This window comes from Chiloscyllium punctatum, chromosome 42 (assembly GCF_047496795.1).
Source record: "Chiloscyllium punctatum isolate Juve2018m chromosome 42, sChiPun1.3, whole genome shotgun sequence".
NCBI lineage: Eukaryota > Metazoa > Chordata > Chondrichthyes > Orectolobiformes > Hemiscylliidae > Chiloscyllium > Chiloscyllium punctatum.
In genome coordinates, this window is record NC_092780.1 from 5,388,467 (window position 1) to 5,415,343 (window position 26,877).

At 38.4% G+C, this 26,877-nt stretch overlaps 2 protein-coding genes across 8 annotated transcripts in view; one reads left to right on the forward strand and one right to left on the reverse strand.

Annotated features, from left to right (window-relative positions):
* Nucleotides 1-19,816, reverse strand: part of LOC140465683 (pro-glucagon-like) — a 46,513-nt gene extending 26,697 nt beyond the window's left edge. For all 3 annotated transcript variants that reach the window (XM_072561289.1, XM_072561288.1, XM_072561290.1), the window contains exons 1-2: nucleotides 19,578-19,816; nucleotides 12,040-12,141 (exon numbers count right to left, since the gene is read on the reverse strand). The gene's annotated coding sequence lies outside the window, so the exon portion shown is untranslated. The remainder of the gene's footprint in view (nucleotides 1-12,039; nucleotides 12,142-19,577) is intronic.
* LOC140465682 (transformer-2 protein homolog alpha-like) lies at nucleotides 545-25,015 on the forward strand. Of its 5 annotated transcripts, XM_072561284.1 has the most exons (9): nucleotides 547-739; nucleotides 7,820-8,043; nucleotides 8,369-8,520; nucleotides 11,948-12,110; nucleotides 14,985-15,173; nucleotides 22,724-22,839; nucleotides 22,940-23,008; nucleotides 24,411-24,472; nucleotides 24,560-25,015. In XM_072561284.1, exons 2-9 carry the CDS (start codon nucleotides 8,020-8,022, stop codon nucleotides 24,568-24,570), a joined length of 786 nt encoding a protein of 261 aa, XP_072417385.1. In that variant the 5' UTR covers nucleotides 547-739; nucleotides 7,820-8,019; the 3' UTR covers nucleotides 24,571-25,015. The 5 variants fall into 5 exon arrangements, with proteins under 5 accessions (XP_072417387.1, XP_072417386.1, XP_072417385.1 ...); XM_072561285.1 differs by lacking the exon at nucleotides 7,820-8,043 and having other exon boundaries at nucleotides 546-739; nucleotides 22,976-23,008; XM_072561282.1 differs by lacking the exon at nucleotides 7,820-8,043.
* The last annotated feature ends 1,862 nt before the right edge of the window (nucleotides 25,016-26,877 follow it).

The window sequence follows — 26,877 nt, forward strand, 5'->3', positions numbered from 1 at the left end:
TTCTACTGCTCTGCCCTCATCAATGTTGTTACTTCTTCAAAAAAATTAATCGTTTGTGAGACATGATTTCCCATGCACAAAGCCACGTTGACTATCCCTAATCAGTCCTTGCCTTTCCAAATACATGTACATCCGAGTAGTGAAGTGGTAAGTTTTGATCACCATGGATTCAATGAGTCCTTCAAGTGCCTTTTTGTGTGCAGTCGACCTCTATGACTCCTCTCTAATGCATGAGGGGGAAAAGCAATTCCCTGGTTACTCCAGTTGTCACTTTGTTTCCAGATTCTGGATGCCAAAGATTTCCTTTGAGCCGAGATCACAACTTCACTCATGAATATGTCAACTTTCTGTCACTCTCCACCCCCGCGGCCGCGCTGCCTCTCCCCGACTTGACAACCGGGAAGCCCCACCCCTACCGCCGAAAGGGGCGGGGCTGTGGTACAATACCGAAGGTTTATCGGTCCATAAAGACATCAATCGGCATTATCCCCAACGTCACTTCCGCTAGCTGTCTGGGTTGACGCGCTATAAAAGGCTGCCCGGTTGTCAGGACGCCATTTTGTCAGCTGTCGGTTGTTTGGTTTAGTTGTGGGTTGGTTGCTAAAAGTTTGTCCTTATTTCCATTGGGTTTGAAAAACATATTTTTTTTGTTGGTTTTGTTCGTATTTTCGTGTGTGTGTTCCTTTTGTTTGCGTTTGTTAAAATGAGTGACACGGAAGACTTGACTGATGAGGAGAGGGTGAGTAGAAATGGTGCAATGAGAGTCTAGGTTTGCAGCGCAGCCGCTTGAGGATTTCACATTCTAGGGTTTCTTTGCTCTCTTAAAATCTTATCCGTAAATAATTCCTATTTTATTCCAGACAAGGCCCTAGGTATGAAGTAGGTTTACTGTCATTGTATGACTAAGGAGGCGCACATCCTAAAAATTACTATATACTTCATTTTTAAGAAGATGAATTAGCTTTTTTTCGAAAACAAAATTCATCTCTTTCCCCAATCCTCACTCCCTTTCGCTGCAATTTTTTATTTCTAGCCTCAAATGAAAGCAGACGGTAGGTTTATTTATTATTGTCAGCCATCTTTGCAAGGTGCCTTTAATTCTGCTTTCAAGGCACCAACTTCTGTAATTTTTAGTTCCTAAGAAAGATTTTTTGAAGTTTTTTGCAGTTTCCAGTGTTTGGGAGTTTAGGAACGCAGTTTGATGTTTGTCATTGCTGCCTTCCTGATGGCTAGTTTGATATTACTGTATCTGATTGAGATAAGAAATTTCTAATTTCGATTACAGATTTACATTGAGTTAGCTGATGTCAGTTAGGAGTTGGGTCACCCAAATTGGCCAAGGTACCCCAGCCCTAAGGAAGGGTTATAACTGAAATATTGACTTCTCCACCTTCTGATATTGGCAGGCTTGCTGTGTTCTTTCAGCCTCCTTGTCTACCTTGGTAGATGACGTAGGTGTGAGAACAGACAGCCAGAGTCTGATCTGATCCTGATGCCTGCCTAGTCATCCTGTTAGAAAGTACAGGTACATCACTAATGAGTGAATTTAATTGATGTTTTCACTGAATGCACTGCTTTTCAAGTAGTGTTGTGATTGTTTACTCTTCCCTTTGTCATGTCATATTTTCTAGAGTGACACATTTGTGAAAGAGTATATTGTAGTTGTCTGTAATTCCCAGTAAAATGATATTTGGAGCTAATCCTTGTTTGAAATTATGGTTCTGTTATGGCTGTTTGGATAGGCTGTCAAGTGTTGCATTTCTGAGGCTCCTGTTGTAACACACTCTTAATATTTTCTGGTTTTATTTGGAAAATTCTCAGATGTACTAACTGAGTGAACCACTGTCAGTCATATGTCCATTTTTTGAAAGTTGGTTTGTTAGCATTGCCCTCAATTAGATAAGTCATAGCAATTATAAAAAGTCTCCCAAGGTAGTGCATCTTATGATTTCTTTTCAAGCTACAGGGTTAATTGGCTATGTGAAGTAAAATATGTAGCCCAACATTGCTAGCATAACTAGTTTGTTTCCTCCCCTGCGCTTTTCTCAGTATATTGTATTTAGGACTTCTAATTTTAAAATATCAAGATCAGTAATTCATAATAGTGTAATATGCATAAGCTATAGATTGCAAATCATAGTTTATTACACTGCCATGTTGAGGACAGTGACTTATTTCATTTTCATGTTTGCTGCTTAAAAGTATTAAGGGAAATCTGCAAATGTGATTCTAAACCCTGCAGACCTGAAGTGACCTAGACCTGATCAGTTCTTTAAGTTAGTAACAAGGGAATTACAATGGTACAATAGTCCTTGCTCCTACCTGCCACCCAGCAACTGCCACTGGAAATGCACACACCCACTGAATGTGGGATCTCCTTTTTTAGGAGAGTGACACTTTAGTGAAAATAAAAGTATTTTTAATTTTTAAAAACACTTCTAATCATTTTTGTTTCATGAATTGTGTTGCTAATAAGGTCAAAAGTTTGTGCCTGTCCCTATTTGCCTTTGCAACAAAAATGGTGAGCTGCATTCTTGTACCATGGAATAGAATAGTTAAAAATGTTAAGGAGAAAACTACCAACTGGGATCCCAGCCCAAGAACCAATTATAGGACCAAGTTTGTGATGTGCTTTCATAGCACAGATGTTGGATTAAAATTGTTTTGTTTACTTTTGTACTTCAAACTTAATGAACAATTGAAAAAAAATTAAACATTTCTAATCAAAACCAATTTGCAATGCAAATAAAGTAGCAGACATGTCATGAAACAGATGTAAAAAATACATACGTATACCCTTAAATAATGTTGGAAGACATTCTGTAGGGCAATGGAATGAGTTAGAAGTTCCAAGTTTTATTCCCTAATACTTGTCCATGTGCCCAATCTTGTGATATTGAGCTATCTCAAAGAGGAGGATCATGTGATTCCTATTCTAGGTTCTGGAAATTTATCGACATGAAATACTAATCTGACACATGCCATGGCATTTCCTGTTTCCTTTTTGAATTCTAACCTCCCAAATATCAATGGTACATTAGTACTTCAAAAAGGTTGGTCTTATTTGAACAAAAGGTCTATTTAGTTTATCTCTGTGGCAGCCACAATCTTTTTGCCTAAACTTATAATGGTCTTTCTGGCTTGGTACCACCAGTTAGTGTTAACTTCCACTGAGTCGTCATCGAGTGAACTGCCATATCTTAATCCATTTAACTGGTGCAGTCAACTGTTAGTTGTACAACATTTTTATTCTTTCAAACCAATTTATAGTGTCCAACAATGCTTTAGAGAAGGAATTTTATTATTTTGTAATGCATGTTGGATCAAAGCATTGAGGAAGAATGTACAGTTTTTGGAAGGGTTCCAGAGGAAGTTTACAAGCATATCTTGATGAGCTTGTCTTATAAGGAATGGTTGAGGGCTCTGGGTCTGTACTCAGTGGAGTTTAGAAGGATGAAATCAGTTTTTCACTGAAACTCTCTCCAGATACTGGGAGGCCTTAATAAAGTGGAAATGATGTTTTCACTAGTAAAAATCAAGACCAAGAACACAGCCTCAGTAAAGACACAACCTTTTAGTACTGAGATGAGAGGAATTTCTTCAGCCATTGTTGAATCTGTGGAACTTGTGCCCTGCAAAGCTTTTTGTGGCAAATCTTTGTGTACTTAAGACAGACATATAGGTTCTTGTTTAGTAATTGAATCAAAGGTTACAGGGAGAAGGCAGAAGAATGGGGTTGAGAAATATATTGGCCAGAATTGTATGGCAGAGCGCGCACAGTAGGCTGAATGGCCTAATTCTGCTCCTATATCTATATAGTTAGGGTGTTCACGGAATATGTATGCATTGTATGTAGCTAGCTCAGATCTTCAGTGTTTTGTGCAAACATTTCCAGGAAGGCATCTTTGCTTTCATGAAGAACTATTGCAATCCAGATGGCTTGGATAGAATGAAAGTAACCATAAAAATAGATGTTTAACTTGTGTGAAATCTGCAATCTTAGATTACCATGTGCCTGCTGACCTTGTCCTTTTAGGTGGTAGATGGATATTGGAAGTTGCTGCCTGAGGAGTTTTGGTGAGTTGCTGTGTAGATGGTTCATACTGTAGCTACTGTGTGTCTGGGGTGAAGGGAGTGTGTTGAACATGGTGCATTGTGCTCATCAACATCACCCTTAACTTAACGAGCAATTGAATTTTGACATCCATCAATAGAATCTCAGCTTTGAGGGAAGCTATTATGAGAAGTTACTAGTGATATTTTTGAAAACTAAAGCACCTTCAACCTCTGAACAATGTGTTTAGAAATTTTGCCATTACAGTCAGCTATGCAGTTTCAAGTACGTTTCACATGATTGAAATTTCAAAATCTGAGAATGTTAATGTTCCAGTTTTAAGCACACTGGGAGGCATCTCCTGAACTGTTGTTTCTCAGGAAGCTATTACAGGATAATCTGTAGATTTTAGGCGTTTTTAAAAATTAAGTTTGATTTCAGATTATAGTAATTATATTTCAAATGAACAAGATGGATATCTGTATACATAACTGAAATGTAGCTATCAATACATAAGATCTAACAAAACTAATCATAAATGTTAGAATGTTCACCCTATGCTGAGGTGCCTATACTACAGGTTTACAAAGCCTGGATGGACCATGATTGGAGTACATAGTTGGAGAGATGGTATTGGTCTTCAAGCAATGGAACAAGAATGTAACTGGCTTAAATTTTGAAAAGCACTAACATAAATCAGGCTTAAATTTTGAAATATAGGTTACAGGGTGATTTGATTCAAATTAAGATTTTTAAAGGCATTGATAGTTGATAGCAAGAAATATGTTATGCTGAGAATCTAGGATAAGTGAATATAACCTTGAAATGAATGTCACACTTTTCAAGAGACCTTAAATAACATTTTCATCAAAGGTTGCAGAAGTGTGAAACATCCTCCCATAAACTGTAGATATGTACATCCCATTGATATAGTTTAAATAATAATTGAAATCCAAGGTGGATACATTGTTGATAGCCAAGGGTTTTATGGGATGTGAAGCCAAAGCAATTAAGATATAGGTGAGTCTTAATCTTTGAACAGCAGAATAGTCCTTTGACTGATCTATTTCTGTCCCTGTCTTAATGCATTTTGATTTATTGAACATTGGGACTGGAGAGGCAAGACCTGGGACTGAAGCAGTGCTGAATAGAAATTATTATTGAAGTGCAGAGCCCTCTGAAATTGAGAAAAAGACCAGCTGACATAATCATCATGTTAAATGATTTTGGCATGGTTTCATAGTCATGAATGTCTACTGTGTATATTAACTCTTCTTGCATTGTTTTAGGTTTTACTTCTGGACTGTACCATTGAACCATATGAAAGAATGTAAAAGCTTGTTCCGAAGATAACCTATCTAATAGCATTACCAATCTTCCAAAGCCCTTATTGATTTTTGAGATATTCTAGTGTGTGAGAACATGGAGATTGATACACTAACAAAAATGCTATTCAAGCACACTAGTCAAATCCTAAACTATTTTTTGTCAAGAAACAGTTTTGTAATAACCAATTGTTTACACCTAAGTTATGCTGCTTAATTTTTCTTAAAGGAGCCAGTTAATTTATCCCACTAAATCAGGTGCTTCACTACCTGAGTGAATTAATTAACTTTTCTTGACAATTGTCCAAAGTCTGAAAAAACTCACTGAATAACCAAATGTCAGTCTAAAATAATAATTAGTGCTTAAAAGTAAGCATTTTAAGTATATACGTAGTAGTTGATAAAGGAGAGGTTGCAAAGACAGTTCACTTATCTCACAGTAAATCAATATTAACTGCTTTCTGATTAGGAAGTTGTGATTAGTGCTTAAGTTGATAGAAATTGGAGAAATGCATTTTGGTTTCAACTCATTAATTAGCTGGCAAAGTTAGAGCATTAAATAGTAAGCTTAATGACTAGATTATAAAGTCTGCCTGTTGTGGTTGCAATCTCATTAAGCTATAGCTCATGAAGTGGTGACTACTTTTTTATGGGGAGTACAAAGTTAAAAATCACACAACCACCTGATGAAGGAGCAGTGCTCCAAAAGCTAGTGCTTACAATTAAACCTGTTGGCCTAAACCTGGTGTTGTGATCTTTAACTTTGTACATGCCAGTCCAACACCAGCGTCTCCAAATCATTTTTGAGGAGATAGTGTTAGCCTCTTGAACAAAGTTAATCATGACCCCCCCCCCCCCCCCCAAAACCCAATCCTTAAAGTGACCACCCATTTCTTCTGGATCCTCTGCTCCTGGGCAGATTCACTGGTGCTGGTACCTGGTTTTGGCTTTTTTGGTTTGACTTTGAAACCTGGATGTCTTGATGGTATGTGATTGTATTTAGCTGACAACTTAAAAATCTTACCTTTCGGGGATCTTTTTCTGGAGATGCTGTTTTGGATTTTACAGATCGCTTTCTGCATATACCAGGCAGAGAATCTGTGCACCTAACACACAATTTGACATAACCTAACAATCACTGTAGTGTCAAAACACCAACTTTGCAGAGAAATGTTCATTCTAATAATCAGTGATATTTGAGTTTGGTCCTCTGGTGTTACTTTCCTCAACCTTGTTGACTTCCAGATCAAAAGACACCAGAATCTAACAATGCCAAATCAGTCATTTAACTACGCCACATCCTCCTTTTTCTCCCCTTTTAGCATTTTAGCATTAGCATTTTTCTTTCCTAAAATCACTGATTATTAACACTTTGAGAACACTTGCAAGATTCTTAGAATTTCTCTTATAGTTGCATGATTGAGTTAGTGCCACTCTTTCTAACTGATCAATTTAGAACTGTCCTAATCCTAAAGTGGTTGTCCTATTTTAAATTACCCATGTTTTAGTTTGAGAAATTGACAGTGCAGAGATTTGTGATTATTAAAATCATGAACATTCCAGAGTGAGAAGTCCTTGGGATTTGTGATACAGAATAATACAGAAAAAGAGAATGCTGATCTCTATAGTCCCCTATGCTGCCCTTGGTTCCCAATCAGTTTGTGTACGTAATGGGAAGTAAAAGCTGGTTTATTCTATTGTATTTTTTCTGATTTTTTTGTGCTCATTCGGTTTGAGGCAGGGATGCTAGTATAGGGAAATAAAACCGTTTTCTCAGTCACTCAAACAGCTTTTACTTTACAACTGTAGCGGTGTTGCAGAATGATTTTGCTTTGTCCTGGCAGTGAAATTATAATGTACATTGAAGTCAAATTTGACCAAGACTCCTATGTGAAACAGTGCTACAGTTGTAGTGTAAGTACAGTCTTGACCTCAATAAGAGTTTGAATTTTTTAAAAAATTGTTGGAATGATTTAATTTCATAAAGAAGCCCTTAAAGCAGTAAGAGGAGGAAGCTATTAACATATCAGCTAGATGTTGAAATTAATCCTACATCAAATTAAAGGATAGTGTGATCATGTTACCCACTTGTAATGTATTCTGTAGGGTATTAAAACCTGTGGAAATAAAATGGATGATCAGTATGGTTCCTTAAATTTTTAGTTGCAGTGCTTCTTAAACAAAAGGTGTACTACACAGCTTTTGTTAAAGCAGCAAATTACTTCACTAGGGTGCTTCATTTTGTCATGAGTCAAAAAACATCCATACTATCCCTAATTTCTAGAAAATAAAAGTTAATTTGCTTATCCTTAGCCTAATAAACAATTCAAAAACCAAAATCATAAAAATTGACGGAGCAAGTTTAATGGGAAATTAAGATTTACACGTTTTAATCTGAACCCATATACCTCATCATGCTGAATATTCTTTTTCCATTAAGGTTAATATACATGAAGAAGGTGGAATAATGGAAGATAATCAAGATAATGACTATACACACAAGTATTGCAGATCAGTCAAATAAATTTGAAGCTGAAATGAGAGCGAAGAATGGTCAGATAGAAGAGCATGCATGGTGTAAGGCATTAAGTGGTTTGGAAGGTGAAGAATACTCGGTGTGAGAAAACTGAAAAATGAAGAATGAAGAAAAGAAAAAAAGTAAAAGCAAGTGAAGTAAATTTAAAAGAAGGTGTCTGGAGAAAAGATACCTAGGCCAAGTAATGTATATAGTCTATTTGTGTCTGTATGCTACAGTTGTAGTATAAATTGCATGCTAAAATTAATAATCAGATGGATTTGTAGAAAAAAATGGTACAAATGATTTTAGGGAAATTTTAACATGCTAGCTAGGTTAATTGGGGTTTGGTTTATTAGGGAGGTGGTTGAGGAGAAATTAAGTTGTAGTTGAGAATAAGATATTTGCCTGATTAGGCTGGAGTTGGAGTTTTACATGTTTTCTGCATGCTAATGAAATGTTCCAATGCTCTAGAATGGGAGGTCAACATCACGATCACGGAGCAGGAGTACAGCTGAACGTGCCAAGTCCAGAAGTCGATCTGAGTCTCGTTCTATATCAAGGGCATCAAACCTGTCAGGATCACGGACATCATTCTCTAGATCACGATCAAGGTCCAGGTCGCGGTGAGTGAAAGTGTGGCAGAAGTACTTGTATACCTTTTAAGTGTGTATAATGAAAATTTCTGAATTAGTGTGAAGTTTACAATCTTAGAATTTGCATGTCTTTTAATTCAGTCTGTCATCTATCTAGGTGTAATGTTAAGCCTATATTTTTGCTACTGACCTTGTAAATGGCAGAATACATAGCAAGTTGACTATCACACTGGACAAATAGACTAGGGAATAAGGCACTTCCTGAGATTGAAATTGGCAAAGGGTGTGTGTGGTATTCTGCAAGGAATTTTGTTTCACTGTATGGTTCATGTGTGGGATGAACTTCTACAGGAAGTGCTGGATGCAGGTACAGTTACAATGTTAAAAGACATTTAGAAATGTACATGAGTAAGAAATGTTTGGAGGGATATGGGCCAATTGCAAGCAGTGGAACTGATTTAATTTGGAATTGTGATTGGCATGCACTGTTTTGATCAAAGGATCTGTTTCCTTGCTATATGATTCTAATGGTGGGAGAATGATTCATAATTCATATATACCATTTGAACTCTTAAATGCAACTTAATTTCTGGGTGACCTCAAATAACAGGGTAATGTGAATTAGTCTTATCTCGCTCCTTTCTTCCTCTTCCACCTACCAAAGGAATGTCTTCACAACAAAATAGTGTTCAAGGTAGTAGACAAAAAACAGGAAGTAGGCAAAATTGGCCATGAGCCTGATCATCTACCGAAACTACACCAATCCACACTTCATACAAATCCCTAGATTTCTTTATACAAAAATATCTCCAACTTGAATATACTCTTGCAATCTGTGGTAGAGAATGTCAAAAGTATTGAATCCTCTTGGGTGGCAATTTCTTATCCGAGCCCAAGGGTGGGCAGCCTCAAATATTTTAAACAAGTTATTTACTCCCCAGCCGTGGGAAACATCATACTTGCATCTCCCTTTTCAAACCATTTAAGAATTTTGTGTGCATCAATGAGGTTTATCTATTCTGCCATTCAATTGAGTTGAGACTGGAATTTAAACTTAGATCTGTGAGCGAATGCTGTTGTCACCAATTTTCTCCACGCAAGTTTATTTTCAATAAAATAAGATATTTAAGAATTTAAATCTTTAATGTAATTTAGTGTTTATTCATTTTCTTACACCCTTGATTTTATATTCAGTTGACATTTTTAATGCTTCAAATGTTGATTTGCTCTTTCCCTTGCCGTTCTTTAGAAGGTATTAACATTGCATTGGTCTAGATGATTAAGGTAAACATCCTTCCAATATCTTTCTGATAGTTGACATTTGACACGTGAACCTGAAATCTGAGTCCCATCGGATATATCCGCCTGATGCTGTCCTCAGGTGACATGCAACCTAGTTTTCTTCATGATCAAAACCGGAGGGCAATTGTTGCACAATTACTGTTGCTCCACATTGAATCAGTTAACTTAGCTCAGATTCAAAACTGGAATCTTTTGTCCATTTAATTCAGTTGCACATAGAAGCTTTCTGGCATTAGAAGAAAAACTGTTCTTAATCACTTTAAAGCCACCAATCTTGTTAATAACTTCCTTTCCAAGGTTTTCTTTTGATAATGTAATAACTAAAACTTTGTTTTAAATCTGTTTTAAGCTTGTTTTAAAATGTATGATATTTCATTGTGTGAATTTTGATTCAAACTTAGTCTGTGGCAAATGTCTCCTGTTTAGGAACAGCGCTATGACTGTAGCTCCCAAACCACTAATTCACTGTACTGTGACTTGCACAACACATTACACAGATTAAATAAATAGTACTCGACAGAAGTAACCCCAACCAATCAGTGATTGTGTTCCATTTGAGCCCCCATTTGTCTTTCCTACTTAGCTTGACGTGAGATTGACAGCCCTTGATGTTAGGCCCTCATTTGACTAAGCATGGTATCGAGGAGACCTAGCAAAACTGGAACCAACGAGATTCATTGGGAAAACCCTCCACTGTTTAGTTATACCTGGCACGGTTGTGGTTGTTGATCGGTCATCTCTGCTCCAGAGCAACTCCACAGGAGTTCCTCAGGGTAGTGTCCGAGGCCCAGTCAATTTCAGCTGCTTCATTATTAACCTTCCCTCTATTGTAAGGTCAAAAATAGGATGTTCACTAAAGATTGTCTACCGTTCAGCACCAACTCTCAACTCAGGCACTGAACAGGAAACATTCAAGCTCCGTAAATGCCAGGTAATGACTGTCTCCAAGAAGAGACCACTTTAACCATCACTCCTTGACCTTCAACGGCGTTATCATTTTTGAATTCCCCACTATCAAGATGCTGCAAGTTACCATTATCAGAAACTGAAAACACTATATAAGTTCATTGGCAATAAGAGCAAGTCAGGCTACAAATACTGCAGCAAGTAATTCTCACCCCCCCCCCCCCCCCACCAATAAAAAATTCATGAGACCCTGTCAACCATGTGCAAGACACATGATAGGAGTGTGATGGAATGTTCCCCACTGGCCTGGGAAAGTGCAGTGCCAACAGTACTTCAGCTTGACATCATTCAGGACAAAGCCTACTTGATCACACCACATCCACACTCACCAGCAGCAGTGAGTACTATCTACAAGATGCAGTGCAGAAATTTTTTGCCAAAGATCCTTAGACTGCATATTTAAAACTGATGACGCTTCCATCTAAAAGGACATGGGCACAATACATGGAAACACCCCTACCTGTAAGTTACCCTCTAAGACACTTGCTGTCCTAACTTGGAAATATATTGGCTTTTCCTTCACTTTACTGAGTGAAAATCCTGGAAGTCCCTCAACAGCAATGTGGATCTACCTACAGTACACAGCAACAGTTCAAGACTGCTCATATCACCTCAAGGGCATCTAGGGACAGGAGATAAATGCTGGTCAGCCAGATAAGCCCAAATAAAATCTCTTGATCCCTGGTCTGTTTCCTAATAAATGCTTCTGTACTATTTGCCTAAACTGCAATCTGGTGATGAGTTGTACATTCTCTCTAAACCTAGTATGTTCCTTGCTCAGTGCTGCATTACTTGTAGGGGCTAGATTAGAGTGGTGCTGGAAAAGCAGGCAGGTCAGATGCTGCCTGACCTGTGCTTTTCCAACACCGCTCTAATCTAGACTGATTTCCAGCATCTGCAGTCCTCACTTTTGCCTAGCTGCATTAGCTTAAACATAAGTCTACAAGTAATGAGGGAAACTCTTCAACCTCATTCTAGTTTACAATCATGAGCTGTCTGTGAAAATGAGGTCTATTCTTGCATTTAAAGTAAGAATTGCATTATTATAGTGTCTTGCACACAGCCTTGTTACTTTAATGCACTGTGTAGCCAATGCACTATCCTTAAGTGTAGTCACTACTGTAATGTAGGAAATAAATGTTAATCCATTATATCAGCAACTCTAATAGAACATCTATTATTTTAACAGGTCATGCTCTCGACGTCGCTCCAAGTACTATTCACGATCTAGATCTCACACTCGGTCCTACAGGAGGAGGCACAGGAGCAGATCCTACTCACCTGTGTACAGACGGCGGCGAAGCAACAGCCATTCTCCCATATCGAGAAGACGACGTCATATTGGAAACAGGGTCAGTATATATTGTCACTGTTTTTAACAATCTGTAAAGTGTAAATTGCAAGAAAGTTGCTGTTTAGAAATTCATTTCTCAACCAATAAACATGGATCTTGAGTGCTGCATCATTGTCTCTCAGCAATACAATTGTTCAGGAGCAGGTTACAACAATATATTGAAGTAGGTTAGCAATTCAAGATCTCATTTATCTGTGGTCCTAACTATGTAGTTTGGACCTCCAACAGTAAGAGAAATTCATTAGATAGCCTATCAATCAGGCTACTACTTAAGTCAGTTATAGGAGAAAATGTAGTCCCAGATCACTTATTAAGTCTCTACTTATACCTTCTTTTAAGGAAAGACATAAGATACAAATTTTGACTTGTGAAGCCATGACTAGAAATAGGGATGTATACTCAGTAACCAGTCAGTGCCATGAACGATGTGCAGCAAACCGTAGTCCTTGACAATTTAAATGTCTTTCATCTAGCTTTCTGCTGTAGTGCAAGACCTTTGACTTGGTTGGATATATAAATTTAGTGCTGTTCTGCTTTGACACTTTCATATGATTGTATTTTGCTGTTGTTTGGTTCTCTTTTTTTTAAAAGCCAAATTGCACCATTAATGTATGGGACTCTTAATGAATGGGACAGAAGCCTCTCTTTACTATCTTCTAATGTTGATTCACCACAGATTACTGATAGGTGCACAGAGGGAGGGAGGTTAGTGAATTGTGATTCAAAATTCAAATTTGTGGTAAGGATTGTTCATAGCCTTCCAAAGTTCCTAAAACTGAATTACTGGAATGAATGTTGGTACCCTTATTAGACCACTTGAGTAATGTCACAAATACTTACTGATGTCTGATGGTAGGACATTGCTCCAGCAAGCACAATTCCTTTAAGAGTTGGAAGAATTGCAGGAGACTGTGAAAGAGGGAATTCCTTGCTGTTTCTATAGTGTTGTAAAACAGACTTAGGGGTTCCAGTACATAATTCTGAGATTTGTCATAGACAGGGTGGTTAAGAAGGTGTTTAACACACTTGCTTTCATTGCTTAGACCTTTCAGAATAGGAATTGGGCATCATGTTGAGCTTGTAAAGGACACAGGTGAGGCCTCTTCCAGAGTACGGTGCAGTTCTAGTCACCATGTTATAGGAAGCATTATGAAGATGGAGAGAGTTTTGAAAAAATCTACCAGAATGTTGCCAGGAATGGGAGGTTTGAGTGATGAAAATAGGCTGGGAGAAAGTGAGGACTGCAGATGCTGGAGACCAGAGATGAAAAGTGTGGTGCTGGAAAGCGCAGCAGGCCAGGCAGCATCGGAGGAGCAGGGGATTCGATGTTTTGGGCATAAGCCCTTCAGGAATTAGGCTGGTGTGCCAAGCGGACTGAGATAAAAGGTGGGGGGTGGGGGGTGGGGGGGTGGGGGGGGGGGGGGGGGGGGGGGGTGGAAGAGAGAATTTGGGGGAGGGGTGCTGGGAATACGATAGGTGGAAGGAGGTGAGGGTAATACGCCGGAGAGGGGGTGAGGGCGCAGAGGTTGGTAAGAAGATTGCAGGTTACGAGGACGGTGCTGAATCTGGGGGTTGGGACTGAAATAAGGTGGGGGGAGGAGTCTGAGACGGTCCAGGTAAATTTGAGGTTGGGGTGGAAGGTGTTAAAGTGGATGAACTGTTCAACCTCCTTGTGGGAGCACGAGGTAGCGCCAATACAATCATTGATGTAGCGGAGGAAAAGGTAGGGGTGGTGCCAGTGTAGCTGCGGGTGTCAGTGGAAGGGTACTGGTTGGGTCGGCGGGAGAGGAAGAAGTGGAGGGCTTGGGGGCCTTCGTGATGGCGGATGGAAGTGTATAGGAACTGGATGTCCATCGTGAAGATAAGGCATTTGGGGCCGGGGAAGTGAAAATCATGGAGGTGTTGGAGTGTGTGGGTGGTGCCCGAATGTAGGTGGAGAGTTCTTGGACTAAGGGAGACAGGACAGTGTTGAAGTATGCAGAGATGAGTTCGGATAGGCTGGGACCTTTTTCACTGGAGCATTGAAAATGAGAGGTGTCCTTTTAGAGGTTTAGAAAATCAATAGAAGCATAGATAAGGGCAATAACAAGGCCTTTCCCTAAGATTTGGGGATGGGGGGAGTTCAAAACTAGGGGCCTTTTTTTAAGGTGAGTGGAACAAGATTTTAAAAGGGCATGAGGAGCAACATTTTATACAGTGGTAAGTGTGTGGAATGAACTGCCAGAGGAAGTGGTGGATGCAGGTACAGTTACAACGTCCAAAAGACAATTTGGATGAACTTGTGAATAGGAAAGGTTTGGAAGGATGTGGGCCAACTGCAGGCAGGTGGGTCTAGTTTAGTTTGGGAGCAAGGTTGGCATGGTTGGACCAAAGGGGGTGTCTCTGTGCTGCATCATTCTATTCAACAACTGTAGGTTTATCGAACTTATTCTTAAGCCATTCTTTTCACTGCTTTGATTTTATTCATGAGCAATAATTTTGATTGTGGCTTAAAATTTAAAACCAGCTTCTGAAAAGAGACAACCTGATATAATGGAAAACAAACTGCAACCCAGATGGAAGGTGCTTTCTGTTAATTTTACCATTGTGTACACAATGATACGGATTATATTTTGGGTCAGGTATCTAAATTCAACCTTAATGTGCCAAATTGCAGATGAAACCAAAAGTCAGAGGCTTATTGTTCTGTAGGTGGCCTTGTAGCTGAAAGGAGACATGTGAATATCTCCAAGCTAGTATACATTTCATTATCCACAATTTCAGATGCATTTACAGAGGGAGCATTTTATATTTTAAATGTTAATGTCATTATTCTCCCATGAAATGAAATCTGAATGCTGTAATTGATCTGTTGTTTTGGTTTCATTTCTAGAGCAATCCAAATCCTAATAATTGCCTAGGTGTGTTTGGCCTGAGCTTGTACACCACTGAACGGGAACTACGTGAAGTATTTTCCCGATATGGACCACTTGCTGGAATCAATGTTGTCTATGATCAACGGACAGGAAGATCAAGAGGATTTGCTTTTGTCTATTTTGAAAATGTTGAAGACTCTAAAGAAGTATGTTTGAATAACAGTCTGTTGTACCCATTAGGGGAAATCTGTTTTTGTTACCACTGTTCAGTCAGAAATAACAAATTCTTGCTTTGCTGACAATCCAATCTGACATGTAATTCCTGTCCTAAATGCAGTCCCATCAGAAAGTTAAATATGTTGCCTTTCCCTTGGTTTTGCTGTGAATAGGATAGTTAAATCTAGTACGCAATTGATAACCTTGCAAGAGCAATAAATATCAGATCTATTGCTACAATTTGTTTACAACCTCGAGGTAAACCAACTTGTATATTTAACAATTAGTCAAAACGTCCTTTTCCTGTTTTTCTAGTTTCCACAAATAGTTTAAAATAGGATAACATCAAGTAACTGGTGCTCCAGTATATGGAAATCTTGCTGTGACTGAGATTAATTGGTAGCAGAACTATTTTTAAGAAAACATTTTTAAGTATTCCACTTTTTCCGTCCTTTGCTTAAGACATGCGTGAGGTACATTTCCACTGGTGACTACAGTTCTTCACCCAAGTGGCTTCTCCTTGTCTTAAACAAGAAGAATTTAGTTAGGTTATAGTGTGCACTGCTGAACCTCAGTGGAACACTACTCCCTATAATTTGAGTCCACTGGCACCCCACGATTCTTTTTAAAGGTAAGTGCACACTTATGTACATATTTATCTTAAAGGGAATATCGGTTGTGTGCAACTTATTTGTGCAAATCAGTATATTAGATTGTTGTGTGGCCATAAACTCATCCAGTTTAATGGGAACTTTGACCTTCAGGCTAACTAAGTGGTTCTGTCTGTGACAGAAGTGACTTTGAAATTGTTAATCTTAATGGTAGTCTTAGTAATGTATTTAAGTTTGCTAATACAAATCTAGATGGAAAAGTAAGCCATGGAGAGGACACATGCTATAAAGAGGTTAAGTGGGTAGCGAGGTGGATAATGGATTATGATGTAGGGGAAGGGTGTGGTTATTCACTTTGGTTGTAATATGAAAGTGGATTTTTCTGAAGATATGAAACTTCTACATGATCAAAAAGACTTGGGTTACTCATGCAAGATATGCAGAAAGTTAGCATTCAGCTACAGCAAGTAATTAGGAAGGTGAGGAATTAAGCCTTTATAATTTGGTACACCGCTAAGTAATACCCTTGCCCAGCTGAACATCATGTAAGTTGTACAGCCACTTAGTCAAAAATTAATAAAGTTATTTATTCAAACCTTTTTTTGGCATTGATCAACCACAGGTTTCCCTAACTAACCTCTTACTGTGTTTATAAAGGACTTTTTGAATTTGCTACTGATCTGTTGCCTTTTTTGTCCTTCCTTTAGATCTTTTGTTTACCTTCCAAGACATCCTAGTTCTTTTATTGACAGATCTTTCCAGCAGAAAACGAATTTCATTCCTGAAATAGACACTAAACAAGCTAAAATAGGAAGTTGGAGATTGGTATCAGCAATGAAAGTGTGTTGGAGATATTTGAGACCAAACTTTAACAATCCAAATTGGAAATTAATATGTTATTCATTTTCCAAGAAAAGAGGAAAAATTGGAACTACAGACTAGTTTGCTTGACTGAGATTGTTGGGAAAAGCTGGAATCTTCTGTTAATGTGAGGGTTAGATGAAGTAATCTTGGTAATCCATTTAGAAAAGCATAGTATGACTAAAACACGTCAACATACATTAACTAAAGGAAAATCCTGCTTGACAAACTTGAAGTTTTTTTCAGGTTGTAACAAGTGAAAAGGAGAAATCAATAGATGTAATGTACTTAGAATTTCAAAAGGCATTCATTAGGGTCCTGCAGAAGGTTAATAGGCAAGATGAAGGTTCATGGAGTTGGGGATGATACACTGGCAAGGATGAACAATTGTTCAGCGAACAAAGTGTGGGCATGAAATGTGCAAGATTCTAATGGAGTGTCACGGGGCAGAATGTGGTAGACATGGCACAAAAGCAGCTAAGAGGCAGATCATTTAGGACTGAGATGAGAAGAAATTTTTTCATCCTAAGGGTTGTGAATCTTGGAAATTTTAACTTGTAGGATTATGCAGTCTCTATCACTAAATGCATTTAAGGGCGGGCTGGTCATATTTGTGGTCTCTAATCATGGGAAAAGGGGAGTGGGCAAAAAAGACATTAAAACCAAAGATCAGCCAGTTTTATATTGAATGGCAAAGCATGCTGATTGGGCTGTATGATCTACTTTTTTCTTTCTGCTGTTAACCATGTATTAAGATTCCTTTTATCTTATTTTGAATTCTATGCCTTCAGTCATTCAAGAAGCTCTAGATGTGGTTGCCCTTTCTACCTTTTGGAATGTGTCTCAGGAAAAATGGAAATGCAGAGCCTTGTTAGGAAAGTCAGAATTGCAGTCTGCCTTTAGTGAGGGGCTGGGAAGTATTCAACTTAAAAGGCACTTGGATGTCTTTGTTAACATGTTACTGAAAGTTTAGTGTAGGTAAACAATTAAGGCAATGGCATGTTGGCCTTAAGAGGGTTTGAGTAAAGAAGATATCTCTAATTATAGAATCTGAGTGTCCATGCTTGGAGTATAGTGGGTAGTTTTGGTCATAAGGAAAGATATAAATGCCATAGAGTGCAATGAAGGTTTATCAAACACTTTTTTTGGGATGGAGCATTCTTCTGAGGAAAGATTATTACTTTTGACAGTTTATATTAGGATAATTGAAGACTCTCTCATTACTCTGTAGTTCTCTCAACTTCCCATAATTTGTTTGCAAGTTTACTGCACTATCTAGATAACTCAGTAATATGTCAAAACAGATCCTCTATTCCTTAATTCAAACCACAGACCGTCTTTGGCCCTTCAACTACATCAGTGATGTTTGTCCTTAGCGCCATGGTGGTTTCATGGAATAGTATATATCGATTTTAGAAAGTGATACTCGTTTGAATGTGCAAAATTCTTCTAGGAATCAACAGGGTGAATATAGAAAGGATGCTTCCCTAGCTGGGAGATATGGATCCAGAAATGCAGTCTCAATACATTTTGAATTAAGATGAGAAATGTCTTCTCTGGATGATAGATCTATGAAGTCCTCTGTCTGTAGGGTTGTAGAAGTTCTGTTGGGTTTGTTCAAGATTGAGACCGATTTCTATAAAAAGCATCAAGGAATACTGGGATAGTGCAGGAAAATGTTGAAGTAGAAATACAGCATCATCTCATTGAATGGTGGTTTGGGCTTAAAGGGCTGAAGGCTTACTATATTTCTTACGTTTAATTATGTCTATTCTGTGCCCACATCTTTTCAAAGGCCTCCCATCATTCAGTTAGTTTTGCTTACTGATTTTTGGTTCCAAGATTGGCCCTTGACTGGTAAAGGCTTCTTACACTTGCACAATGTATTACACTAAATGTCCTTAAACCTGATAGTACAATCACTTTTCCAAATGTTATCCCATCCAACATTCCATTTGCGTCCCACTTTATTCACCACAGCTAGATCTGACACAGCTCCCTGAATTATTAAGCTTGAAATACAAGACCAAGTTGTTATGTATGCATTTAATGATTTCCTCTGTGCTCTTTACATTGTTACTTTTGGCAGTTTATATTAGGATAATTGAAGATTGTCTCGCTACTCAGTTATTACATCTTCCATAATTAGGTGACCAATACATCAAACAGCTTCTCTATTTCTTAATTTGAACCACAAACTGTCTTGCCTTTGGCCCTTCAGCTGTTCTAGTGATGTTTGTCCTCTTGTGATTGTTTCATGTAGCAAAGTTGCCAATTTCCCCCCCCCCCAATCTTTTCAGAACTTTGAAGTCATAGACGTTATGCCATATTTAAGCCGGGTCATAAATGGCAAAATCATTAGCACGGCCTAAATATGCCCAGATAATTGGGGATGTGCATTTAAGATGAGGGGGAAGTTCAAAATATACAAGGTGTGGAGGGATATAGACCAACAGCGGACAGAAGGGATTAGTTTAATTTAGCGTCACGTTCTGCAAACTTCATGGGCCGAAGGGCTTGTTTCTGTGCTGTGCTACTATGTTTACTGTTGATTCAATTCCTGAAATTATGGTGAAACTCATTAAAAGGTTAATTTAAAATGCGGTAACTTGATTTTGAGCAGTTTAATAGATTAAAAATTTTGCAGCATTGCACTCTTGCTGACCTAGGTGAGGAAACACTATAAGGTTGATTGTTTTAACGTTGTATTTAATAATATAAAGATGCTAAATGCAGGCTTCATAAAAGCAGCTTGTAGCAAGTTGGGTCTGTAATGTACAACAACAGTCGGATTAGAGTAAGTACATTTTGAATGCCTAACCTTCATGAAATACTGAACACCGATTAAATAGGCTTTTATTCTCAAACGAAAAGCTGGGGCTAACTATTTGTTGTAGCAGGTTCTACGTCAATGTTACCTGCCTGGCCAAACAGGAAGGCCTAAAAATGGAGTGAAGTGCAAATATTCTTCCTTCGCGCATAGGTAAATGTTTAACCCTGTCGAATTAATGCAACGGCCTGGAATATACTTCCCATTTAGGCAAAAACAGCCTTGCAAACGGGTTGTAAAGAATTTGAAATTGATGCGATTGGTCCAAGCTTTTAAATATTTGTCATAACCGTTGCAAATCTAGTACACGTGATCGCTGGAGCGAGTGTCTGATTGGAGGGAGGGTCGCCTGGATTGTTGCAAAGTGGAGCTTTGATTGGATAGCGTGGCTGAATTTTATTTGTTAGTGGTGCGCGTGCAGCTCTTTGTAACCATTCCAGATCGTGGCGGATGCATAGGCTGAGGTGGCGTGGCTCGCCCTCTAGAGAGGACAAACAGCAAAGCACTGACCGAGCATCTCACAATAGCTAGATAGCTATTTGTTGCACATGTTGAGTGTCGATTGAGTTTTTCTGTAAGGTGTTGTCCAGTTCCCCTCGAGTCTTCGTGCTTTAAATTTCACATGAGCAGCAGTTGGCTTCATAAACCCCTAACCAAGTTTGGAATTTGTTAATATAAAATACAAATTGCACCTAGAGTAGTTGGTCTGTGTGGGGTGGAGGGAGTGAAATGCGGCAATTTGCACTTCTGCAATGACGCGTAACTAATTTGCTGAGATTATCCACCTTTTTTAATAACCGGACAAAGATGAATCGTTTTCAAGCGAAGACCGGAAAGAAACAAGCGGAAACCGAGAAGCAAGTAGCAGGCCATGTGGTTTTAGAGGAAAGCATTGAAAGGCGAGTTTTGGTTTTTTAAAAATCTGGTTCTGAAAAGGACCCAGATTTTCATCAAGTTGCGTATATAGCAGGCCTTTTACTTTGATAAGGAACAAACAGGTGTGTGAAGATTTTGGTAGATTCACATTTTTTAAATGTCACCATCTTTTGGAAAATATTGATCGAGATATTTGATGTCAGCAGGAAATATCCACGTAAACAAAAAGTACTGTGGTTTATTTTTCTGGTGTCTGATTTTGGAACATTGATGTAGTTGGCAACATTTTCAGCATTTCCGTTTTTTAACTCGTGTGGATAGATTGCTAAACTGTTTCAATCCGACTGATGGCAATCGAGGCTTCCATATCTAATCAGAAGTATATATTTAGATGACTGGATGATTTCTTATAAATGTGAGACCAGCATTTTAAAGTTCAAACTCACAGTAAGCCTTCTAATAGAGTAGGTAAAATCTAAAATTCCAGATTAGACTCGGCCTGCTGTACTGCTTGTTTTGCATAATTTGAAATTGCTTATTTTTGGAAGTAGAGGTAGACCTCCGTGATCAGCCTTTTCGTAATGTAAGTGGAATTTGAAACTCCAGCCTGGTTTGCATTAATTTCTGATGTGTAAACAATAAACTAAAGTTGCTGAATGTATTTTTTTTCTCCCACCTCTTCTCCACCCTCCCTTCATTTTTATGGGAAAGAGCAGTCTGGTTTAATTAAACTGTGCTGAAAATGTGTTGCTGGAAAAGTGCAGCAGGTCAGGCAGCATCCAAGGAACAGGAGAATCGACGTTTCGGGCATCAGCCCTTCTGGAATGAGGAAAGTGTGCCAAACAGGCTAAGATAAAAGGTAGGGAGGAGGGACTTTGGGGAGGGGCGTTGGGAATGCGATAGGTGGAGGGAGGTCAAGGTGAGGGTGATAGGCCGGAGTGGGGTGGGGGCGGAGAGGTCAGGAAGAAGATTGCAGGTTAGGAAGGCGGTGCTGAGTCCAAGGGATTTGGTCTGGCGATGGAGGAGTCCAAGGACCTGCATGTCCTTGGTGGAGTGGGAGGGGGAGTTGAAGTGTTGGGCTACGGGGTGGTTGGTTTGGTTGGTCCGGGTGTCCCAGAGGTGTCAGACCATGGCAACACGACGGTTGGAGGAAGAGCGCCTCATCTTCCGTCTGGGAACCCTCCAACCACAAGGGATGAACTCAGATTTCTCCAGTTTCCTCATTTCTCTCCCCCCCCCACCTTGTCTCAGTCAAATCCCTCTGACTCAGCACCGCCTTCCTAACCTGCAATCTTCTTCCTGACCCCTCCGTCCCCACCCCACTCCGGCCTATCACCCTCACCTTGACCTCCCTCCACCTATTGCATTCCAAATGCCCCTCCCCCAAGTCCCTCCTTCCCTACCTTTTATCTTAGCCTGCTGGACACACTTTCCTCATTCCTGAAGAAGGGCTGATGCCCGAAACGTCAATTCTCCTGTTCCTTGGATGCTACCTGACTGCGCTTTTCCAGCAACACATTTTCAGCTCTGATCTCCAGCATCTGCAGTCCTCACTTTCTCCTTTAATTAAACTGTTCCTGGTTTTTTACTTTGAGTAAATAAATGACCTTATTCTTAAATTTCCATTTTGTGAAGTCCCTTTGTGTCAATATAGTTCAGCAAATTTTATATTTTACAACTGGACTAATAGTGAAACTGAAGACTGTTTTGTGTATAAAAAATATTATTTTGGCCGTTGTAGCTCACGTAAGTTTGATAGCTTGCTAAAGTGAAATTATTTCACTTTTGCACTTCATCTGTGCTTTAAATATTTTGTTTATTGTTCATCCTAACTGATTAGTAATATATTAGCTGCAGATCAGTTGCATTCACAGCGTCCATCTATATTACCACATGCAGCTGCAGTTCTCTGACAGGATAATTTCAAAGAGTGTGGTGCTGAAAAGCACAGGTCAGGCAGCATCCGAGGAACAGAAGAATCGACATTTCAGGCATAAACCCTTCAGGAATGGAGATAATTTGCCAGTTCAGAATATCACTCCCAGTAGTTAAAATACAAAATTAGAGATACTACACACTATTGAATTGACTGCAAATAAATGTGTGAATTGGCCAGCCTGAGCATTTTTTAATTGGATGTGATAGCAGTGAAGTTAAGCCATGTGGGCATCAATTTCAAGTATAGTACTAGGGAAAGCATTTCACATGCACATTTATTTCTTTTCATGTTGCCTTATAAACACATCGTAATCTAAAGCTCAAGACAAATTATCTTTGTGGAAGTTATAAATATTTCATTGTTGGAATTTACACTTTTTGCAAGCCGCAAACAATGGCACTCAGTTGTTTTTTTCCCCTTCAGGCAAAAGAACGTGCTAATGGAATGGAGCTTGATGGACGACGCATTAGGGTAGATTACTCCATTACAAAAAGGCCTCACACTCCAACTCCAGGGATCTACATGGGCAGGCCAACAACGTGAGCTCAGTTTTTCATAAAATATATTCTTTGCACAGTACTTTCCTTATTTTGCATTTATTGAATTGGGTATGTGCCCCCATTTTTTGACATTTTTCAGCAGTGTTGGTTCTTCTCATTACAATGACTATTACAGTGACCGATATGATGACCGGGATTACAGCTACAGGTAATGTTTGATTCATATTGGATTTGGTTATTTCATGGATATTACCACAAATTTTTAACTCTTCTGACTGACCTTTCCACTGCAGCCACCTAAATTCCCTTTCAGTTGATTCCCTTACTACCTTTAAAAATCTGTCTCTTTGCCAATACTTTTGACAGCAATCTCCCAATCCTTCTAATTAACTGATTCCTAGTACCCAACAATTTATCTCATCAGTAAAGATCCAAATTGAAAGTGCTGCTTATGCACGTTCAAACAATATTGATTTGAAGGGATTGTGGGGATTGGACTGCTATATTGTCCAACTGTCAACTATTTTTGGCTTCTCTGTCTAGACTAATTCTCATGCTATTCTGCCCAAACTTCTATCCTCCATTCTCAGCAAATCAAAACTTATATGGGCAGCAGCGTTTAGAATTTAATCCTTTGCTACAATCCTGCTTTCTGTCCTCGTGCTTTCTACCATTCTTTAAAACTGTCCTCAAAGCTAACTCTGACCAAGCATTTTAGACATCTATATAATTTACCTCTGATTTGAACAAATATTGGTTATTGTACTTTAAAACATTAACCACACTCTTTACCACACCGTGTACTGTAGAAATTGTCACTGACCTGTATTGCTTTTGGTCTGCAATATCTCAATTTGAAAGTTTTCATACTTCATGGCACTCTTCCTTTAGCTTTGAAATTCTGCTGGAGCACTTGTTTGGTGTCTAATTTCTCTTTTCCCCACCATGAGAAGCAGTGTATTTGGCTATGAGGCTCCACAGTCCAGAAATTCCCATCCTGCAAATTCTTCCCTGTTTCCTTTAAATGCCTCATGTAACAGCTCTTTTATCAATACTTTATGACCCTCTCCTAATTTCCCTTTATTTGGATTGGTTGCTGTTTGTTTGGTACAATAGAATCTGGGCCTAAATCTGCATTAAAAGTAAGCATCTTATAAATGCAAGTTGAAGTTGCTCATGGTGGCTTATTCTTTCAAAAATAACTTTAATACAATATGATACCATGTATGTTGGTTTTAACCTTGTGATAATTAAGTGAACTTCTGGGTGCATGTTAAATTATGCATGCAAACCTTCAAATACCTTTGCACTATTTTAACTTGGAAATAAGTACTTAACTGCAATCAAATCAGGCCTGTGGATGTTCTTTATAATTGCTGAATAATCCTGTATGAAAAAGTCACATACACACCATTAAAGATCATTTTAGCATAATTGTATTGTCACTATGCAGTAATTAATATCTTTAAACTTTGAGCTAAAATGGATGTGGGTAGTTTTGTTTGAAGCTTTGCAGTCTTTTGCATTTGGTATGTGTGAAATTGTGTGCTGATCATAATTAAATTCCTAGCTGTATTGTAGGTTTCTTATAATGTTTGCATCTTTCCTAGGAAACGTTCTCCTTCACCCTATTACAGAAGATACAGATCTCGATCTCGTTCTTACACACCCCGTAAGTGTTGCTACCTATGCTTTCCTCCTACCTTAAGTTGTTTTCTAATCCACAAATTTTGATGTCATGTTTATTTTCTTTTTGCAGGTCGCTACTGATGGCACTTACCAAGTATTTCCTACCAGTTTAAGATGGGAACTTTTTCAAACCTACAGGGAGTTTTTTAAACTGAAATGAGAATTATTGGGCATTGTAGTGCTTTTTTAAAACACTTTTTAATTATTTTAAGCAAAGCCCTATAATCCGAAGTAGTCTCTCGTTTTAAGATTTAGTTTTCTGATGCCTCACTGAATTGTTTTGCTTTCATGGTGAGTGGGAGTCTGTCTTTTTAATGGGAGACCTACAGCAGTATTGTGTTGCGTTAAATGTTATTGCAGTCATATAATTTTTGGTACCTATGTACTTATTACTTTGGGATATTAAGCAAGGTGTCATGACTTTTTGTGCACGTTGTTTGATTTGGCATACTTTATAAGGAAAAATTCAGTTGTAAAGCTGCTTTATGGAAGAAGTAATGACATGCAATAAATGTCTTAGACACAATGTATGACCTGATTTCCTTATGCTGAATAGGTGGCTGTGGTGTTGCAGCTTGCTGAAAGTGCCAGTATGGCATTTCTGCAAGACAAACCTGTCTTGCGATCTTCATACCATTCGCTGTTTCAGTTGATCAATAATGGACAGAATGGAGAGGAGTTATCATGTGTTGAAATATTTTGTATAAATTTTAAATGTCTAATCCACAAAGTCTGGCTGCACCTCCCTAACCCTTCACCGGTCTGTAGTTTTTGTCCAAATAGCTGAGTGCCTTAGACCAAGAAGGTCCCAGAGTAAATATCTTCATCTGTTGACTTGAGCTGGGGTGAAAATTTAAATAACTCTTAATGTCACTAGTTTAAAGGTTGTGGGGTAATGGGATGGGAAATCTGCAAAAGACTTTCCTCCTGTCTATCCAGCGTCCTCAGCTGGAATCTCTGGTGTTGAGGTGGTTTGGGATGAAAGGAACCGGACTTGGATGAATTTGTAATAACCCACCTGTCTGTCAATGGCAACCTGGGAAAGCATTGGGTATCTGTCATGGAGGAGAAGGGAAAGAATTAGCAAGAGCTGCGAATGAAACTGCATGATTAAATGATTTCATACAGTATTGGAAAAGAATGGGAAAATTAAGCATTCATTTATTTAGACTTTAAATGTAAGAATCGAATGTTTTTGAGACAAATGATTAGATGTAGATTGGTGATATAGAATAAAAATTTAAGGCTCTAACATTGCTTGCTTGAAAAGATATTTTAAAATACTTAAGGTACTATACCTGTTAAGATGATTCCACTTTTGGAAGTATCCAAAATTTGACGTCTCATTCATAAATCCAAGGAAGGAATTATGAAGCTGCTTGCTTAATGGATAATATGTGAAACTTACTACCACACAGCAGTCAAGTGATCGGCTAAAGTACTTTTTAAAAGGGAGCTAGATAAGTATAAGTGTGATATGGTAGTAGGGGAAACGTCATGTGAAGTATGAATGAATGCTGTAGGCCATTTAGATCAAATTGTTTTATTTTGAAAATGTTTTTAAAAACTTGACATTTACTCTTGTGGATCTAATAAGAAACAAAATTGAAAAGCTTTAATTTGGCAACCCAAGTCCAATATTTTTTTATCAGAAGATGTGACTGTCACTTTGTTTAGAATGCAAACTTTTAGTGTTAATGTTATCTGTCACCAACATGGCATGTGATTGTTGGTAATTGTTGACTTCTTTCCAAAAGAAGTCATAATGTGAATTACTTTGCCTGTATATGCTGATCTTTAAGACATGAAGATCAGATGAATTTATAGGCATGTTTTTGTTCTACAGTGCGTTTAAAATTTTGGCTCAAGAAATCCACTGATACAAGCTAACCAACTCAATAAGCATCTGCAGCTTGGGACAACTGAAAAGTATGATTTCATGAATGATTGAAGTGTATAATTGTTACTAATGTTTTTCACCTTTTTAAATAACCTATTTGTACTGTGCTATGAACAGATTCTTTACCAGAGTTCAATTTTCTTCCTCAGTCCTGGTTGGAAAGTATCTGTCTCTTAATGACTTGTAAAGCTAAAGCTGAAATTATGGAACATGTAATTGTGAATTCATGGTGCCTTAATCAAACAAAATCTCTACTTAACAATACAAATATGCTGACACATCTAATTGTTGGACACCTATTTGTAGGTTAGGTGAGGTCATGATTGGACTCATCCATGATTATTGTAGGGTAGACTGCCCAAGGAACATGAAAGAACACCGGCAAAGAATGGGAGGGTCCCTTTTTTGATCATGACCAGCATGAATTGATGTCTAAGATGAAAGTTGACTGTACCAGATGCAGTTTTTGATTAAATTACATTTGTATT